Raw genomic sequence first — 15,498 nt, forward strand, 5'->3', positions numbered from 1 at the left:
ATTCATCAATATTTCAGTTTACAATCGTCCCAACAGCCCTGAAATACAATAAATCTGATGTCTCTGTATAATTATTTGGTTTTCAAACAGTTCTGAAGAGTTTCCGGGTCAGTGTCGTCAGTCAGAGTCCAGGACGACGTGCGTCCGTTGTTTTTATACGTCCAGTGTTTATGTACAGATTACAGGTAACAATATACTGTATACAGAGTAGATAAAGAGGTTACAGCACTACTCAGTGGCTAATGTTCCAGACTATTACAACATTCAAGTTGATTAGTAATACAGTTAAAAACCACGTACCGAACGTACAAGAAGTAGCATCAGGTGTACTCTGACTGAGCTGGAACGCCCACACAGCAGGAGGTTAAAGGGATGCTAACATTTTTTATTTTTAATGTGGCAGTTTTAGTTTTCTACACAGAATTAATCACTTTTTAAATGATCTTGTTCATATCCTAATTTTTTTTTCTGACCAACTGTCTGGTTGTTAACTAAATAGCACACTCACTATTGTATCAGACAGTACTGTTAGCATGTTAGCATTCACACAAATGTCGATGCTACATTAATCTCCTTGCTAGTTAGCGAACTAATCGTTACATTTATTGAGTTAAAAGTTTATTGGCATATTTGGAAATAAAGTTTGAGACTAACCTGTGGAGCATCACAATAACTAACTCATTATGTGCAAGATAATTAAAATAGAAATTTACAAAAAAAATGTTTTTAATAAATATGGCTATCTCAGTAGCTAGCAGGTTTATTAGCTTTGTAGCTAGCTTATTAGCAACAGAAGATGTGGTGTTAAGCATTAATCTGAAATAGCTTTGGGCCTCAAAACTGTACTACAACTTTTAGCTGCAACTGATGCCATCTTTTTTTTTCTCTAGTTCCCTGGGCCAAAATGTGACATCTTAATTATTTACTTTTCAAGCAGCTTCAGTTTTAAAATGGACTAAAGTGCAGTAACATCCTAAACTGTGACAGAAAGTTTCGTTCCAGGTAGCAACAACTAAATAATGAGGCAAAACAGACTATTAAGAAAGACTTTAGAGTGAACAGAGAATATTTTAAAATGTGTAACGTCCCTTTAAACTCCATTAACAGTCAACAACAGTAAAGTACAGGACATGAACCACCACCTACTGTACAGACACAATACTACGTCAGAGGCAGTGTGTGTTGTTGTCCCCGCTGCTGCTGCAGCAGGTCTGGAGGCTCAACTCACCTTCACTTCAGTCAGCTCCTCTGATCACGCTGTAATATGGCAGATTTTTATTTAACTTTTTATTTTGAACTTTAACCATTTTGAGTTCCAGTCCCCGAACTGACTGAAGTGAACGTCGGGCTGACGATGGTCCCAGGAGGCGTGTTGGGACATGTAGACAAAGAGACACAGGTCCAAAAGTCCCTCGATTGTATCACAAGAGGAGGAATAAAATAGAAAATAATTTGGTACATAGAAAAAGAAGAGTCTTCAAAAGTTTTCTCTCGTTTATTGTCCATCAACGGTCCGATCCTGACGTCCCCAGTTTTAGCAGCAAGATCTGCGTGTTTGTGGTCCATGGACTGAAATGTAACTGCCCACATTAGGTTTAATAGCACTTTAACATGAACTGTACACTGTTACCCATTCACACAGAGCAGGTTAGGATGTATATGTTAATGTTCTTCATTACTGGCATTACTACAGAAACCTCAGATCTCTAAAACACCCCAGGAACTGACAAAAACAGCTCAGTATTTTCATTTTTGTTTCGCATTTTATCCTAAAATATGTTAGATTAAATGGGTTACATTGGACATAATTAAATGGAAAGTAATCAGAAATAATAACTGTCCCACCATTGAAGGGATATTTCAGATTATCTGTAACAGGAAAACATATTTTAACCACTTTAAAAAAAGGTCCACCTAAAAGTAATTAATATCAGTTTAAGCATATGCTATATTTAGAATATTTCCATCACTTTACTTTGCTGTCAGATAGACTTTTCTGAACTGCTGTTATATAAGCCAAATATCACTCCTTCCAAATCAACCAAACTCCATTGGCGAAATCATTAATTTTACCACACAGAACACTGGAGTTGCCAGTTTACAGCTGTCTAAATCTGTTAGTTAGTTTTTATTATTTTGTGACATTGGTGAATCCAAACTGTGATCTTAAAACACTGAGGTCACAAAATAACACAAACAAACTAACAGATCAAGGCAGCTGCTCCTGTGTTCTGCAAGGTAAAATTCCTCATTTTGCCTTTGGAGTTTGGTTGGTGTGGAGAGAGCGATACTTGGCTTATTTAACAGCAGTTCCTTAGCTTCCTGGACGTGTCGACCATCATCTACTGTGGGTGATACACTGACCAGGAGGCTAAGGAACCGGTGTTTTAGGTTTGAACAGTGTCCACTTGCTCAAACACAGAATTTCTGGCTTTGATAAAAACAAAAAGTAAAATTTCAATTCATCCAGCTCCCGTTAAATTGATGATTTAGAGATGAGGTTTGTATCCCAAATAGCGAGCTTTCATGCGAGTCGACAAATAGCTGATAGCGGCTAAACACATCAAAAACATGTAAAAACAGTATAAAAATAAAGTTATTATTACTTTGATACACCAAAAATAACATACTCACTAGATAACATAATTTACAACAGCACATCAATGAGATGACTGCACCATTGTGACATAAAATTATTTCACATTTTTGGTATAAAGCAACATGTTATACAACAGGGGAATTGTCAACGCAAAGAACAAGGTTATATTTTCTATACAGAGTGTAAACTCTGAGACCAAGCAGCACAAAATGTTCTGGAATAATTGTCCTAAGAGGAATAACTCATAGAAATTTGGCCCTGTGCTGAAAAACTAAACTTTGACTAAAATGTCAAGAATTTTCAACGATATCAAATTTTGATTTGGGTCAAAATGTATAAATTGTGACTGAAAGCGACTGGCTAAAGTGCTACATCACTTTTGAACTAGCTTGTGTTCCGCTGGTCTCAATTTATTTATACTTTATAAATTTCATTCAATGGTTTTTCTAAAAGTTTTAACATGATGGTGGGGCGTTGTGTCCATATACGATAAAACAACAATTACTTTGTTAGCATTCAAAAACTACAGCTCCCATAATTCTTACAAATCTTCTTGGAAGCTGTAGTTATTGAATTGTATAAAAAAAACTGCTATAACCTACAAATCATTTATTTTAAAAGCATGTTTTAACAGTGGAAAACTGAATTTAATAATAATAATTTAACAAAATATTGCATTAGCATAGCGTGCTAATAATAGCATGAGCTTCTACAGCAGGTTAGCATTCATTTATTTATGTTATAGCATTTGAATTAACACTGAACTGCTAAAGCTATAATTAGCCTCTATGAGATTGCTCAACTACACGAGCTAGCTTAGCATGAGCTCATTCATCATCACATTGGTTTGTTAGCTTTTAGCGTGTGAGCTATGGCTGGAGGCAGCTCCATTTGTGACTTTAGCACTCCATAATTGAATGAGCCACGGGAAAATGTATGTGAAAATGAGCAGAGCAGTCTGTGGAAATAAAGGAGAAAAAAATGGTTTTACACCTGATTACTCTTGATTAGAGCTGAAAATTTCAGCTTCCTAAATGTGAATATTTTCTGGTTTCTTTCCTCCTCTCTGACAGTAAACTGAACATCTTTGGGTTGTGGACAAAACGAGACATTTGAGGACGTCATCTTTAGGAAATACTGATTGTTATTTTTGCTTTTGTTTGGGAAAATGTGAACAGAGGCTCCTTTCATCTGATAGTTAGCAAGCCAGCATTTTAGGCTGCATTTGGGCTTTAAAACTAGCTTAAAATTAAGAAAAAAATAATTTAAACCTCAGTTTAGTTTTTTACCCTAAATCTAGATTAAATTTATTTCTGTGGCACCAATGACAATGCCAAGATTGTTAGCTGGCGATCTGGCTAACCGTAGCATTGGCTCACCTCCTCACCACCGAACAGCACGCTTGCAAGCTTACAAAATTAGCATTAGCACAAAACATTAAAAATGTACCTGTTGCTAAATGACTATGCTGGCTAGTTAGCAAGCTAACATTTCAGGCTACCTGACACGAAAGTTTACTGACATATTAAGTGAAATACCTTTGATGTTATGAATAAATTAATGGTTTGACTTTTCCCAAAAGGTTTTGGTCAAGAATTTAATGTGACTGAATAACGGAGTGCGAATGTCACAAAAGGAGCTCGGCTGGAAGCGTTGGGTCAACAGTGGTATAGTAGTTTAACCAAAGGTGCAACGAGCTAACAGTCATTTTCCAATAGTCTTTCCTATCAGAACACCTTGTTACAAAATAATTTTAAAATCCTATAAGACACAGAAACACAACAGTGTTATTGAACAATGTACCATCAATTTCTACGTTTCCATGACAGAAAAGAGGTAATAGGAGAGTCTGGTTAGTTAAAAACGACACGATCCAACAGTCAGGTGGTTACGAGAAGTGAAGTGGGCGGATCTTTCAAGTTCCTCTGAAGAACCACTCACCAGCGACACATGAAGAAGAAACAGCAGAGGAGAAGAAGAAGAAGAAGAAGAACGGATACATTCCATTTTCAGAAATTTACCTTTCCTCTTTCCTTCAACAGGCTCCGCCCACAACAGTCCTCATTGGTTGTCCATGTTGTCCATCAAGCTTTGAAAGACCTCCTCCAGAATTCCCAAATCTCAGAGATCACACCTGCTCAGGATTCGTTATCTTAGAACACTCCCAGGTTTAAGTCGACGCCTCCTCTGTACATAAACACTCATTGGCCAGTTTCTGCAGAGAGGCGGGCCTCATAAAGGCTCAAGGCGTGATGGACAAACTCGTACTGCTCACCTGTCTGGATCATACCTCCTCTGTACAAACAAAGAGACAGATTGTTAATTATTGTCAGAATTATGTTAAAGACACTAAAATACAACCATGTGTTTTTGTTTAAATCTAAATAATGCAAAGAGTTGAAATGCTTTTTTAGACCATTTTGATAATGACATGTAGGAAAAAATGTTAAAATAATCTTTTAAATCAAAGTTAAATTTAAATCATGGTTGAACTTTAAACTTTTAAACTAGCTTAAAATAAAATAAAATCAAAAAGATTAAATTTAAAGCTCTCTTTAAACCTCTGTCTAGTTTCTACTCTCCAGCCATCATTAATAGCTAGGCTAACTAGGCTAACTAACTTTTTAGCTAGCCAACACTGTATCATTTTGTTAACTTTTAGATACACTGACGTTTTGTTAACATTTTAGCTCGCTAGAAAACAATTTGACATTTTTTTTTTCCACATTTTAGCTAGCTAGCAAACTGTTTAACAGTTTGTTTACCTTTTAGCTAACTAGAAAACAATCTAGCGTTTTGTTAACATTTTAGCTAGCTGGCAAATCCTAATGTTGGGTTTACATTTTCAATTGGTTTTTAGTTAGCAAACATAACATTTTGTTAAGAATACAGAGCCACTAGTTCACAGTTTTCCTCCCTCTTTTATACTAATTTATTTTAATGTGTTGAGCAAATGCCTCCATACACTATTTTATTACAAATATCAACTTTATTATATATATTATAATCTTTATTATAATAAAGTTTCATTCAGGTAATCGTTGGGTTTTTGTAGTCCTTCAGAAAGTCATTGTAAATCAATAATCATTTGTTACCTGTCGGCTCGGAGCTGGCAGGTGATGCTCAGGACATCCACCACTCCCTCCAGCTGCAGCTGTCGACAGCCTATCGTCGTGGCAATGAAGCAGCCCGTTCGGCCAATCCCAGCGCTGCAAGCAGAGGAGCATGGGTAATGGAGTCATTTCAAGACGTTTTTCAGAAGCAGGAGAAAAGTTTCCCATTTCTCTCTCCGTACCTGCAGTGGACGATAACCGGACCGATGGCGGCCGCCGTCCGTCTGTCCGACTCCACGTCGGCCATCAGCTGCAGCAGCGGCATCGTGGAGTCGGGGGTTTTGTGGTCGGGCCACGATGTGTACCAGTAATGCTGCAGCACGCGGGTTTGATTCCCACACTGCACACACACAAACACAGAAAATGAATCCAAAGCAAAAACCTCAAACAGAGATAAAACAGAAATAAAAAGTGTGTGTGTACCTTGAGTGTGAGGCTGCGGGTGGTGTAGTGTTCACACTCTCTGATGCTGTTCACCAACACCTCCACCTTCCCATAGATCCCCCTCTTCTCAGGCCAATACAGGACACACTTCTACAGACAGGTAAAGGATGGACAGGTAAAGGATCGTACCTGCTCATTAACTTCACACCACCTGTACAAAGTTATTTTTCTTTAAACACCTCAGATTACCTCGTTCTTCTCCTTCAGTTTGGTGATCATGACGATGACGGGCGACTCCTCCTGCCACGCCATCTGCCAGAAGTCGTTCACCGTGTTAACCATGGGACCCTGTGTGGCGATGAACGCCTTCTCGACGCCTAGGTAACCCTGGGACAGGAGCCAATCACACAGCAGTGTCAGGAGCGGCCCGCTGGGGGGTCGGAGCTTCATTCATAACACCATCTTTTGTTCCTTCTTTTGTTTCTAACTTTTGTTTTGGATTTTATTTACATTTAATTTTTATCAACACAGCTCATAAATTTCTGACTTTAATCTTGAACAGACTTCCCTCTCCCCGCCTACGTTATTTTATGTTACTTCTTACATATATATATGAAAATTGAGTTTTAAGAGGAGATTTTCTCAATAGTTTGCATGAACAGAAAAGGTTTAGACAGTTATAAAACATCTTATCTTATTGTAATGTGGTAATCGGCAATTTCACCTCAGCTCCATTTTTATCCCTTTCGTGTGATAAATGTTCTTACATACTTTAGTAACACTAAAATTAGCGCAGTGTTATTCTGTACAGATGACTGAAGAATGTGAAAACAGTCTCTGTTCTCTCGTGTGGTCCGACAGTTTGAACTGTTTCTGTGGAGCTTCCTGTCAGGAAGAAAGTCTATTGTATCAGAGTCTGAGAGCAACATTACAGACTTCTACAGGACGATACTTTCACTCTGTGTGTGTGTGTGTGTGTGTGTGTGTGTGTGTGTGTGTGTGTGTGTGTGTGTGTGTGTGTGTGTGTGTGTGTGTTGACATTCCAGATATTCCAGATGTGATGGTGTCAGGGCTGCAATGATTAATTGAATAATTGGTTATTAAACAGCAACTATTTTGTTAACCGATTAATCATTTTGAGTTTAGCTTCTTAAATGTGAATATTTTCTGCTTTCTGAGGACGTCATCTTGGTTATTTTTCAAGTCTTTCCTATTTAGTCACTAAACTGGTAAAAAAAAAAAATCTTGAGTGTTTCCTAAAGTCCAACATAAGCTGAAAAGTTAAAATATTATATTGTTTGCTATCTAAAAAAAGTTAAAGTTAACAAAAAGCTACATTTGTTGCTGGCTAACATTAGCTACAAAGTTAAATAAAAGTGACATTATTTGCTATCTAATATTAGCTAAAAAGTTAAGAAAGTATTATTTTTGAGCTAGAACTTAGTTAGCCTTCGCATGATGACTCCGAGGAGAAGGTCTAATTTCTTCTCCATAAAAACCTTATTTTGGATGAATTATTGGAGAAACTTTGCTAATTTTGCTTGATCATCTCATAAAGGCCTTTTAATTTTTCTAAATAAAGAAAAATAATTAAATTAAATAAAAAGATGAAATAATGTACAGAAGGTTTTTATCTGATTTAGATGGAATGAATGTTGGGTTTCACTGACTGTGTTAACCAACAATGAAAACTGTTAGTGTACGTTCCCAGGTTTAGAGAAGATGGTTCCTCAGAGGTTCCTCACACTCAGAGAACAGCGAATGGAAATTTTAACATCTATCATATTAATGAGAAGCTGAGAACATCAAGTACAAACTCTCTGAACAAAGTTCTGCTCTGACTCACTCGTATGTAGTTTGCATTGATGTAGGAGCTCAGCAGGTCGTTGCAGCTCTTGGACTTCAGGATCACTCTGGAGTGAGGGTCTAGGACACACGGCAAGGAGAGGAGGCGAGGACACAAGGCAGAGGCAGAGGAAATGAATCAGAAACAATGATTTCACTGGATAGTTTGATCAAATCTAAATGTCTGTCATGGATGATTCATTTTCTGAGGTCAGTCTTGACCCCATTTTGGACTTTTAAACACACGTCTCTCTGTTCTCTGGACTCCAGGTTAGTCTTCATCTTAATGAATTAGTCTCAGTCTTGACTTGGTCCTAAACTCATGGTCTTTAGCCCCTTTATGACTTAATCTCAAGCTCCTTCAAACTCTGTCATGATCTGACACTGACCTGCTTTAAGACTTTGAGACCAATTTTCCTCTCATTTTTCCAGCTCTTCTCAAACTTAGTCATGTGTTTGTCTTGTGTCTATTTTAGATTCAATCTAGACTTGATCTTGACTTTGTATCGACCCCCTCTTAGACTTTGGGTCAAACATAGCCTTGACATGGTCTCAGGCCTATTTTAGATTAATTCTGGACTTCATCCTGACCTTCTTTTAGACTCTTTCTTGACCTGGTTTTGAGCCTCTTTTAGACTCCTCTTATAATTTCAGCTCAAACCCGGGTCCGACGTGACCACGGCCCTGTGCAGAGCAGTGAACACTTCAGAAAAGACAACACAGAAACTCGAACACAGGAAGGAGTTTGATTGACAGCAGCTATAGGTGAGCATTCCTTACCCTTGATTGGCCGGAAGGAAGGAAGGAACACCCCCCCTACACTCACTGTTGTATTGATAACCCCGCCCCTCTCCAAAACATGAGTATACACACCAAAAACTATCATTGTGTGTGTGTGTGTGTGTGTGTGTGTGTGTGTGTGTGTGTGTGTGTGTGTGTGTGTGTGTGTGTTACATAATGTCTTAATCAGGCCGCCTGGCTGTGTGAGAACAAACTGTTCTCTGAAGAAAATGCATTGTTCTAGTGTGTGTGTGTGTGTGTGTGTGTGTGTGTGTGTGTGCGCGCGTTCAGGGAAGAGGGAGGTGCGATATGAGTTGTCCTTGAGGTTGTTGGCCTTTGACCTTAAGCCCCTCCCACATAATAAAACAACTTCCTGGTTCAACAGGAAATGAGAGATGGGGTTTTGGAACTATTACTGTTTCTTAGCAACACACACACACACACACACACACACACACACACACACACACACACACACACACACACACACACACACACACTGACTACTCACTGGGCAGTATGGTCTTGTATCTGTTCTTGGTCCCGTGGTTTGGAATATCCAGCTCTTTGGGATCGATGAAATTCATCGGAATTTCCTGAGAAGAAAGAAGTGATGCTATTAAAGTTTGCATATCCAGTCCTGCTGATCAGTAGAGACACACAGCGAAGTTCAGTTTACCGTTGATGGTTTTCATTTGATTTTGAGATGAATCCTCCAGGGAAAATATATTTTCTCAGGAAAAACTCAAGACTTCTTGACAAACATGACGAGTTTAAACACAGAACTTAAAATAAAAATAAATGAATAAAATTGTGGCAATTCACATTTTTCATGTTATTCTCTCTACATTCATGCATTTGTTCAAATGTTTAGCACAAAACCTCTCCAGCTGAGATGGAAAGGTCATAATAAAGGCATTTCAAACTCGTAATTTACTATTTCGCTACTCAAAACACAAAAATCCTTCGTTTCCACGGGTATTCCTCCCAGGACACCGAGGTTGATTCTGGCAGGAACTTCCCTTGTTTGGAAATCAGGTCACTGGTTCTCATGTTGTTGGGAGGGATTTGAACCTGTGACCTTGTGGTTACACGCCTCAACAGTTAAATTAAAAACAGGGACGGGAGATGATTTTGTCTTTTAGTTACTCACGGCGAACTCGGCGTGCAGCTTGTGCGTGTTGTTGACGATGTCGCGGAGCTGCTGTCGTGTCAGCGGTCGGCCGGCCGACAGCAGGTACTCCCTGGCCGCCGCCTCTCTGGGCGTTACCACGGCAACGTTCAGGGGCTCCACGGAGCCGAGGGCCGACATGTCCAACACCAGGGAGACGTTTGAGCCCCGTCTGAGAGGAAGAGGAGGGAAGGAAAGATGGGAGGAAGAAGAAACATAAAGTTCTTGTTTCTCACTGCATTTTACTGTGATTTACTGGCTTTTCCTGAAGTTCAGGAAAATGTAATTTAATTTTGCAGGAATAATAAAACCAGATCTCTACCAAACTCACTCCACTAATTGATCAACATTTTCTGACATTTTATGGATCAAAAACTCAAAAAATATTCAGTTTACTGTCAGAGTAAAGAAACCAGAAAATATTCACATTTAAGAAGCTGAAATCAGAGAATTTGGACACTTTTAATTAAAAAAAGACTCAAAACAATTAATCAACTATCAAAATAGTTGGTGATTAATTTAATAATCACATAATTATCAATTAATCAATAATTGTTGCAGCTCTAAACATATAAATACAGTGATACATTGATGAATTATTTGCTTTGTTGTATCTGTTATGTGAGATTCTATTTATTCAATGATGCTGCAATATTTGCAAATGTAATACTTCTAAACTTTTTTGTAATTTGTATTTTTTGAGAATACAGTTTAACTTTTTCATTCACCCGTTGATGATTTTGTCCCTTTTCTTTTTGCTCATGGGGACTCTTCGTCTGATGAAGGTCTGGTACCGAAACCTCGCAAATAAATAAATCTTTTATTGCAAGTCAGACGGCGTGCAGGAGCCTTTTCTTTTTGCAGCCATTTTTTTTCTCCTTGCATTCAAATGTTCTGTCAGGGTTTGCATGTAGGCGACAACAAACAATGGGTAAAATGAATACTGAAGTATTTTCCTGAGGGCACCACCTTCATCAGTGGAAATCCTCCTCCGCGCAGCAATTCAGTAAATCTCTCTTGTCCCCAGAGGGCAATTCTGGAGCAGCATAAAGAACAAAGGAGAGGCACACAGCAAGAACAAAGACACTTCATCAAGTTTACAGAAGCCCATCAGCAGCTCTTAACTTCAGATTCCCAAACCAAGAGATCAGGACGAAACGTCAAACTGATTCTGTGAAACTGTTTTGTCCACATAAAAAAAGAAGTTGCGCACAATTTATGTCTTAAGTTGCAGGTTATTGACCTTCTGACCCGGCGAACCAGTCGGACCACTGTTCGTTCACTTAAGGTTTTCAATCAGACTAACAGCAAGTTGCCAAATTCCACTCTGCGTTAGAGAGAGTGAACCTGATTTTCTCTTGATGTAACACATTTCCTAACAGTGTGGACACAAACATGTCCTGCACTCCATACCTGTCCGTCACTCTACCTGTCTCAACCACCTCAAATATCCAGTAAGATGTGGTTCTGTATAGATCTACTTATTTTTGACTGTAGATGGAGCAAACTGGCTTAAAGTAAGGAGGACTGTACTGGGAGCACTGGGGTGTGACCGTGTGCCAAATGGTTTACATCCCTCGCCCGTCAGTAAGGAGGGGCCCGTGGAGGTCAGGACCGGCTCTGCAGGGCGATGCTGAGTCGAACCACGGCGTGTTGAATGTGGCGAAATCCCGTCGCAGCACAGAATGTTTTTTCCCTTCTTTTATTTGGGAAGGAGGTTTTACCATCAGAAGTCGACCTTCAGTTACAAAAGGTTGAAAACCCCTGAAGAAACAGTGAAGCTGTTCTGCAGCAGCAACAGAACAAAAGAAGAAGAACCAGAACAAGAGAAGAAGACAAGGTGTGCTTTGATGGGGTGTGTGTGTGCAGACTCTCTACGTCTGGCTACGTGTCGGCCGGTTTCCTCTCCAGGATGCTGTTACTTCCTATTCGTCTGATTGCTGATTGGCTGCCATCCAGAGTGGACCACACACACACACACACACACACACACACACACACACACACACACACACACACACAAAGAGACACAGACACCAAGAAAAACATCCTGTTCTCACTCTGAGGCTGAAATCTTCCTTCCCTTTTCTTACCTTGAGGATCACAGCATGTTCTCCACACTCGCTCACCCCGATCACGCTGATGTAACAGAACAAAATGGCTGCCGAGGTTTTGAATCTGCGGACGCGCTCTGAGTCGGCGGAAGAGTTCCGAGCAGCAGATAAAGGCTTGAAGTGCTCGACTCGGAGCTGAGCGGCAGATAAAGATGTTTTCTTTACGGTTATGAAACGACTTAAGAGGGAAATGAACTTGGGGCCAAATTTCTAAAGAGCTCTTAAAGCAACAGAAACTCTCGGTCCAACGTTTGACTCATAACATGTCAGATTATGAAAAACGAGGCCAACAACATCCAGGGTTCTCACGCCCAAACTTGGTTTTCCCACACATGTAAAAGTTCAGACACCTGGGCCAGTTCAGCAGAACCCAGTGAAGAACCACCGTTCACACAGCTTGAATCTGTTTTTCTTTTCACTCAGATCTGATTTTTTCATGACAGCGTGAACAGCACAAATCCACAAATCCACAGATCGGGTTCCACATGTGGTCCAATGTGGTTGATATCTCGGTTCTCAACCATTTTTAGTGTTGACATCTGGTCTCATATCATCCGACCATGTTTCACATTTTATCGACCAAACAACTAATTGATTAATCAGGAAAATAATCGACCGGTGAAAATATTCATGAGTTGCAGCCTTTCTTCTGTTGTTGTTTTTTTAAGACAGACCACCGTCAGCTGATGAGGAGCTGATCACTCACGTCCTACGTGATCAATAATTACCGATGTCTATCGGCCAGAACATGTAAAAACATGGGAGTGCCCCTTTAACCGTCATTAGGAACATCAGGTTTCATGTGTTCACATGAAGGAGTTCTAACGTTCATGTTCCAGACATGATGAGAACCATTTCAGAGGAAATCAAACTGAATGGGACGCTTCCCTTCACATAAACAGCACGCTGAGCTGTATGGATTGTTTATGAAGGAAACATTCTTCACATCATCTGAGTGAGATCCAGTCCTGAGAGATTCTCAACTGAAACACACACACACACACACACACACACACACACACACACACACCTCTGTTCAAAGCCTCCTCCTCCTCGTCACGTACGCAGCTCAACACCTGACCGCTCCAACAATCACAGGTTAGAGGTGACCGTATTCCAAACACACACAGACACACACACAAACACACAGAAACTCACACACTTCCGTTCCTAAACATGGAGGACAATCTGAGCGTTCATTAGGTGAGTTTCCGTCCAAACGATATCAAATTCTAAAGGTTCAATTAGTGACATTTTAATGGCTCTTTGCATATAATCACTGCAGGACATCATCAGTTGTTTACAGGCTTCGGCTGCTCAGATTTTTGTCTTTCTACACAAACAAAGCTCGTCCCGGCTCTGTGTATTTGCTGGGAACGCTGCACACTGTGAGGTGGAGGTCGTCGTGGGTCACAGGATTCAAAACAGCCTTCTGGAAAACTTCACCTGAACCCTGAACCAAAAGCCTATAAATTACTTTTCAAAGAAATCAACCTGAACGGGACACGAGGACAGTCAGACCTCGTCCAAACAGAGATGACAAAATTAGACCCAATAAAACAAACTTATACTTAGAAGTTAACTTATAACTGGGTTCCATTTTTAGCATCAATAATAATGTGGGAAGGAGACATAAAGGTAAGTAGATAATGACTGTATTTTCATTTTTAGTTGAATTATCCCTTTAAGTTATGATATTTGGGCCCACCTCAGCATGTCTACGACAGGTTTTCTTGATTAATGTCAAGTTGTCATAAGAAAGACATCTGAAACTAAATAATGGACTAAATGAGAGCAGTCATAAACATTCATAAAGACACACACAGTCAGACGAAGACACTGAGACTCATCGTCCATCAGGACCAGAAGGATCAATAATGCTGAGCTGCTATCAGCTGTTTTGACCAGCAGGTATCTCCACTGAGACCAGATCAACCAATCAGACTTCATCATCACCATCGATACTAAAACTGTGTGGACGTGAGAAAATGTCCTCAGGTCCATTACTCCAGTAAAAGTACTGATACCACACTGTAAAAATACTCTGTTACAAGTAAAATGTCACTAAAGTAAAGTCTGCAGGTGTAATCAGGAAAATGAACAAAGACTTTTAGTTGAACTCAGTTTGTCTGAATAAATAAATCATTTTGTTGAGGTGAAGTTTTGTTTGATAAACTTTTATGTCTGTGGTATCTTTACTAGAAGAAATACAGTGCTGTTAATTTATACCTTTGTTGTTAATTTGTTCACATAAATACTTTATTCTTCTTATTATTTACTATTTATTTATTATGATCATCACCATTCATCATTATTATTTATCAAACTTTCATTAATTATTTTTCTATCTATTTAGTTCTTACTTTTATTGTTAGTATCACCATTACATCCTTTTTAACCCATTTATTGTTATTACTTCTGTTACTACTAATAATAATTTTTTGATTAATCATCCATTTATTTATTTATTTGTTTATCTATTTATTGACTTCATTTATTTTGATAGTTTTCAAAATTATTATTTATTAATCTTTATTTAGTTATTTTACTTTTTATTTTACTTTTTAACTTCTTTAGTTTTATTTTTAGTATCATCAGTTTTCATCTTGCTTTGTTCTGTGTAAACTACGGAGGGGCGGGGCTAAACCACAGAAAGTTACCTCTCTTGCAGTCCTGCAGCAGGTTTCATCCTGAAGGGGGAGGGGCAGGGCTTCAGCTCGTTACTGGCTGTCACCGGGACAACGCTGTGCAGGAGGGCGTGGTCACTGCTGCCGAGGACGTGGACAGGGGCGGGGCTGGGAGGAGGAGAAGCTCCGTCAAACAGGTTTATGTCAATATATTTTAAATTTTGGTGGCACACGGTCAGCTGACTCACCTGGGCAGAGGGACGACAGGAGGAGCAAGGCGGCGGCAGGCTACGATTGGCTGCTGCTGGGGAATGGGCGTGGCTACAGTTGGAGGCAGCTCAGCTTGGACCATGCTTCCTGACGTCACAACCTGGACGACGAAAACGACTCGTTACTCTGATTCATTTAAGTAATTTTTTACATCACACAAGTTCAGAAAGTGCTGCTGCTCACCTTGGTGCCCTTTGACCTCTGGGCGGAGTCTGGAGGGACAGTCGGGGTCAGGTGGAGGTCAGGGGGCGGAGCTTTCACCTGTCTGTCAGAAACCTGAACCTTCTCCTTCAGTCGGTACAAAACCTGCAGATCAGACAGGATAATTCATAAAATAAAGAAATAAATAAAAACAAATTTTACCTTATAAGGCAAAAACTTCTGCCTCCATAACTTCTAGTCAAAAGCAAATGTCCCAAATCCACATTTAGGTGCTTATTTTAGTTCAGATTTCTGTTCTGGAAATGTTATTTTTAGGGGTTAAGTTCTTTATTTAACACTGATTCATTGGTGAACTGTCAAATTTTAAGAAAAAAAAGGTATTTAAAGCATTTCTGTAGGAATACATCTGAAAAAGTGAAGAAGAAGAAGGAAA

At 39.4% G+C, this 15,498-nt stretch overlaps 1 protein-coding gene across 1 annotated transcript in view; it reads right to left on the minus strand.

Moving 5' to 3' along the window:
* Positions 1-4,800: 4,800 nt before the first annotated feature.
* The window catches only part of ptprr (protein tyrosine phosphatase receptor type R), a 33,062-nt gene continuing 22,364 nt past the window's right edge, over positions 4,801-15,498 (minus strand). Inside the window, exons 6-16 of the mRNA XM_084711100.1 lie at positions 15,087-15,209; positions 14,882-15,003; positions 14,667-14,801; positions 9,875-10,064; positions 9,233-9,317; positions 7,943-8,022; positions 6,346-6,483; positions 6,136-6,246; positions 5,895-6,052; positions 5,695-5,808; positions 4,801-4,894 (exon numbers count right to left, since the gene is read on the minus strand). Coding sequence (XP_084567226.1) covers positions 4,801-4,894; positions 5,695-5,808; positions 5,895-6,052; positions 6,136-6,246; positions 6,346-6,483; positions 7,943-8,022; positions 9,233-9,317; positions 9,875-10,064; positions 14,667-14,801; positions 14,882-15,003; positions 15,087-15,209 — 1,350 coding nt within the window. The remainder of the gene's footprint in view (positions 4,895-5,694; positions 5,809-5,894; positions 6,053-6,135; positions 6,247-6,345; positions 6,484-7,942; positions 8,023-9,232; positions 9,318-9,874; positions 10,065-14,666; positions 14,802-14,881; positions 15,004-15,086; positions 15,210-15,498) is intronic.

Source organism: Lutjanus erythropterus, chromosome 22 (assembly GCF_056507025.1).
Source record: "Lutjanus erythropterus isolate fLutEry1 chromosome 22, fLutEry1.hap2, whole genome shotgun sequence".
NCBI classification, from domain to species: Eukaryota; Metazoa; Chordata; class Actinopteri; order Lutjaniformes; family Lutjanidae; genus Lutjanus; species Lutjanus erythropterus.